Source organism: Trichinella spiralis (assembly GCF_000181795.1).
Source record: "Trichinella spiralis strain ISS 195 chromosome Unknown Scfld5157, whole genome shotgun sequence".
Classification (NCBI taxonomy): domain Eukaryota; kingdom Metazoa; phylum Nematoda; class Enoplea; order Trichinellida; family Trichinellidae; genus Trichinella; species Trichinella spiralis.
Window position 1 is genome coordinate 1 of NW_003532096.1, and position 915 is coordinate 915.

At 38.6% G+C, this 915-nt stretch overlaps 1 protein-coding gene across 1 annotated transcript; it reads left to right on the forward strand.

The window, feature by feature from the left end:
* Positions 1-47: 47 nt before the first annotated feature.
* On the forward strand, positions 48-487 carry Tsp_14823 (conserved hypothetical protein; the record flags this gene model as incomplete). Its single annotated transcript, XM_003366930.1, is given in 2 exon segments — positions 48-192; positions 211-487. Coding segments are annotated over 2 exon segments (422 nt in total), but the record flags the coding sequence as incomplete, so codon positions are not given.
* Between the last annotated feature and the right edge of the window lie 428 nt (positions 488-915).

Consider the following 915-nt stretch of genomic DNA (forward strand, 5'->3'; position numbering starts at 1 on the left):
AGATACGTCTGTGTGTGTATGCGTCAGTGGTACGAATAGTTGTACAGGAGGACGCGTTGGTTGCGAGAAGTCGGCTTTAGAATACGTGGTTTGCAGTACTGGTTGCAGTATTGCCGTATTCCGAAGAGTCGAATTGGGAAGTGTGGACGAACCGAGTCGAAGTGCAAGGAAGGACGATCGAGCGAGAGACTCGTGGGTACCTTATTGAAGGGCATTCGACTTACCGTTAGGAACAACGGTAGTAGCTCGGGTATTCGTACACTTCGAGCGTGCAGTCGCAACGTACAGAGTTAGCGGAGCTAGGGAACCGGAAGACGTCCGCGAAGGAGATCGCCATCGACGAGAGTTTTTGGACCCCGATCGCTGCCCACGCCGTGGAAGATACACCAAATCCACTCTTTATTATACAGTCCACTTACTTATTGGCCGGACGAACGAACGTCTGGTCTATTCATACCTGAACGTCAGATTACTGTCGCTAGTCTGACTCTAACAATTAGAGCCAACAAAAAAATTACATTTTATCTAAGCGCTGTTAAATGCTTGCTGCATCTTTATTCTTAATATTTTACTTTTGCATAATTAAGGAAATTTTCTTAAGGTAAATGTGTATGGTGACTTTTACAAATGACTATTAATGCTTTATTGTATAATATGACTTGATATGTATTATACATACATTGAAATCTTATGAAAATTTATTAAAAAATTATAAATTGACATTTAAAAAGTTACTGTTTTTTACTTTAAATTTTTTATGTACTATTGTACTTTTGTTGTTCTTACTGTAGAGTAGGAAATTTTTGCATTTGCTGCAAATTCAAAATATAAGTGTTAACGATATAAAGTATACAGGCTCTATTTAAGTGTAAAGTATAAAGCGTTACTTTTTTTCCTTCCAACATGCTGTACTAC